General features: G+C 36.0%; 1 protein-coding gene across 1 annotated transcript; it reads left to right on the top strand.

Moving 5' to 3' along the window:
- Positions 1 to 1875: 1875 nt before the first annotated feature.
- Positions 1876 to 2847, top strand: LOC110817902 (uncharacterized). The gene has a single exon (XM_022046619.2). The coding sequence runs from the start codon at positions 2053 to 2055 to the stop codon at positions 2536 to 2538; it is 486 nt and encodes a 161-aa protein (XP_021902311.1). The 5' UTR covers positions 1876 to 2052; the 3' UTR covers positions 2539 to 2847.
- The last annotated feature ends 224 nt before the right edge of the window (positions 2848 to 3071 follow it).

Here is a 3071-nt window from a genome sequence, read left to right as displayed (position 1 = left end):
TACCTAAAAATATCCTAAAAAATCTAAAATCAATGTTATGATCACTTTTCGGCCAATTTCGAAATTCTGGCATGACGGCTCCGCCGTGCTCTGGCGACGGCACCACCGCCTGTGGCAGTGGTTTGCCTCAGGTCAGCTGTTTTCAGTCGGATTTGGCCAGTTTTGTATCTATCCATGTGAGAAAATACATTAAGAGGTCTCGGTTGGCCAAAAAAATCAAAAAATCAAAACTCATCGACGGCGGGGTTCTCCGGTGCAGCTGCTTTGCCGGCTCACCTTTGCGGTTGAGTGTTTTGCTTTGATCAACCTATAGAGAAGAGAATGATGGCTATAATTGTAGAAAAATTACGCAGAATGGGAATGGGAATCGGGAAGGTCCTCATCGGAGGCGTTCTTTGTAATCTCCCGCGGCGGCGCTGCCGGACTTTGTCTGCGATTTTTGGCCAATCTGTCGATCTTTTTGCTTTGATTTGGCCATGAAAGTGTTTAAAATTGAATTTCGAGCAAATGAGAAATTTTTTTACCTCTTTTAGCGATCGAAAATGGCTCCGATGCAGCGGAGGGTGGCGACGGCTTTCTTCCTGGTAGCTAGATCTTCTTCTTCGGTAGGGGGTTCTGGCGGCTAGGTTTAGGGTTTGGTGTGAAGAGGGTTATTTGTATCCATCTTTTTTTAATCTGAACCGTCCATCGTATTTGATCTGAACCGTCCAATCGCGATTAAATAAGGAGTGAATCTGGGTCGTTCATTGCGATCTGATCCAGACCGTCCGATCACGTTTAAATAGAAAGTGGATCTGTACCGTTGATCGCGTTTAAATCTGACCGTCCGATCGCGTCTGAGAAGGGAACGCATCCGGACCGTCCGTGCGTGCATGAGCGAATCTGGGCTGTCCGATCGTGGGCATGCGGATCGTCCGCGTGGACCGCCTCAGCGTCCCTTGCCACGCGGCTTGTTCTGGTTCGTTGGGACTGCTGACTGAACATCCTACATTACATAATTTTCTCAAATTGCATTTTGACCATTGAATTCTTATTTTTTTTTTAAGAACACTTCAAGAACTTAAATTTTCACTTTTTTTTCTTAAAATTGTTTTTAATTCTGTCATACAATTAATTTTCTTCATTAAATTGAAATTAAAAAATTAAAAAATTATATTTATAAATTATATTAAAATTAATTGGGTATTACAAAATTCAGAAAAAAAAAAGAAGAAAAAAAAAATAGCTTTACCACCGATAACGACCGGCCAGTGATGGCTTTCACTTGATTAAACAAAATCTTGCTTTGAAGCGACTCAAGCTGGTGGTATTATCTTTATCGAAAACTCATCTGAGCTGTTAAATATGAGACACCAATCCATTCTGCATAAAAACATTTTAAAAGGGCATCAAACCCAATTTTATCTGCTTAATAATCTAATAGATAACTAACTAGCTTCTTGAGTTCATAATTATTTCTTCCACACTTTCCCTCCTCTTTATAATGGTATAAATTCAAATCAAATTCTACGTTTTGTATATTTTCGTTAAAATATTGTGGTTTGTACTAGTTATAAAAATGAAGAAAATTTTATTATAAAAAAAAAATCATAATTTAGTAAACATTTTCAGATTAACAAAAAAAAAATAAAAATCAAGAGTCTATTTTATCCGTGAAAAAAAAAATTGTGTTGAATTTAATTTTGTATATATTGTACCTATTTTTAAATATTCAAAATTAGAAATTACAAATAATGATAAGATGAAATAAATTTATCAAAATAAAAAAATTCAGAAGTAAATATGGGCAAAAACGATTCCATAATATATTAGTATCATTAATTTTTTTTTTTATAAAAAAATGTTAAATAAATTATGCAATGCGGCATCGGTAATATACACACAATTTTGTATGCACACAAAAAATTCATGCATTCAGGATGTTTATAGTTTTGTTTAAGCCTACGAAGATTTGACTGTTGTTTATTTCCAGCATTCATCTTCTTCTTCCCATAATATCCCAAACAGTTTCTTTATTCTTTTTATCTAAACCTTATCCAAAAACCAGAACAGATGACCAGGAATGCAACTGAAAAAAGAAAGAGGAGGAGAAAAATGGAAAACACAAAATGGGAACAAATACTCCAAGCTCTAACCCACATCCTGACAACCCCAACAACCCAACCCTCTATTCATTCTCAATTCTTCATTTCCACACAAATCCCCTGTTACCTCAACTGGGACTACCCCCCAGTCTTCTGCCCTAAATCTGTGGAGCTGAGATGGGCAGTGTCTCTGTTTTTCAAAAGGGTTTCTAGATTTGGACTTCCACAAACTTCTTGGAGATCAAAGTGCCCTTATTTCCAGCCTCCTCCTCTTGTGCTGGCCAAAGGAGTGGAAGAAGCCAAGTGGGGTGATGAGCAGAAGATGAGAGATTATGTGAGGGGAAGATTCAGAAGGAAACGCTTGGTTAGTGATGTTAATCCTCTAATTCCTATTCTGCTTCCTAATCTTCTTTTATTTTCTCTTCTGCTGTGGAATCCATTTCCTGATCCATAAGTTAATTTCTCAATGTTTACTCTGTCCGCCATTATCTTTTTTCTGGTTTCAGCATAATCTTGAGGAAATCTTGAAGGTGTTTACAAGTTTGATAATCTCAAAAATATGTACTTAGAAGTACATATCAATTGCACTTTATCTACAGTTTTTAAGTAACTTACGTTAATTAATTTAAATCTAAGCTTCTTGATGAAGATCGAATTATAATTATTGATTAAGAATGAGTCAAAACTAATGGGAAGTCCAGCTCAGTCATAATTGTTGGATAATGAAGTTTGATTTAATGAGCGTTGTTGGTTGGTTCATGAACCTCGAATTTCAACCCAATTTTGAAGAGACAATTCTTATCCCAATTCAGTGAATTACGAGTTATGAAAATTTATAGAATCTTAGTTTTCAATGCTTCAAATGGTGCATAAAGGTGGATCTTCCTAAAAGGTGTTATGATTAGATATGTAATTACTGCTCCGTTTGTCAAGAATGCTGGAATTACCAACTGCACTATTTTATTTACGGTTTTCCATGTTATCAAA

The sequence above is a fragment of the Carica papaya genome, chromosome 7 (genome assembly GCF_054855325.1).
Source record: "Carica papaya isolate Zhongbai chromosome 7, ASM5485532v1, whole genome shotgun sequence".
NCBI classification, from domain to species: domain Eukaryota; kingdom Viridiplantae; phylum Streptophyta; class Magnoliopsida; order Brassicales; family Caricaceae; genus Carica; species Carica papaya.
Note: the sequence above shows the minus strand (reverse complement) of the source record. Positions and strands in the feature narration are given on the sequence as shown.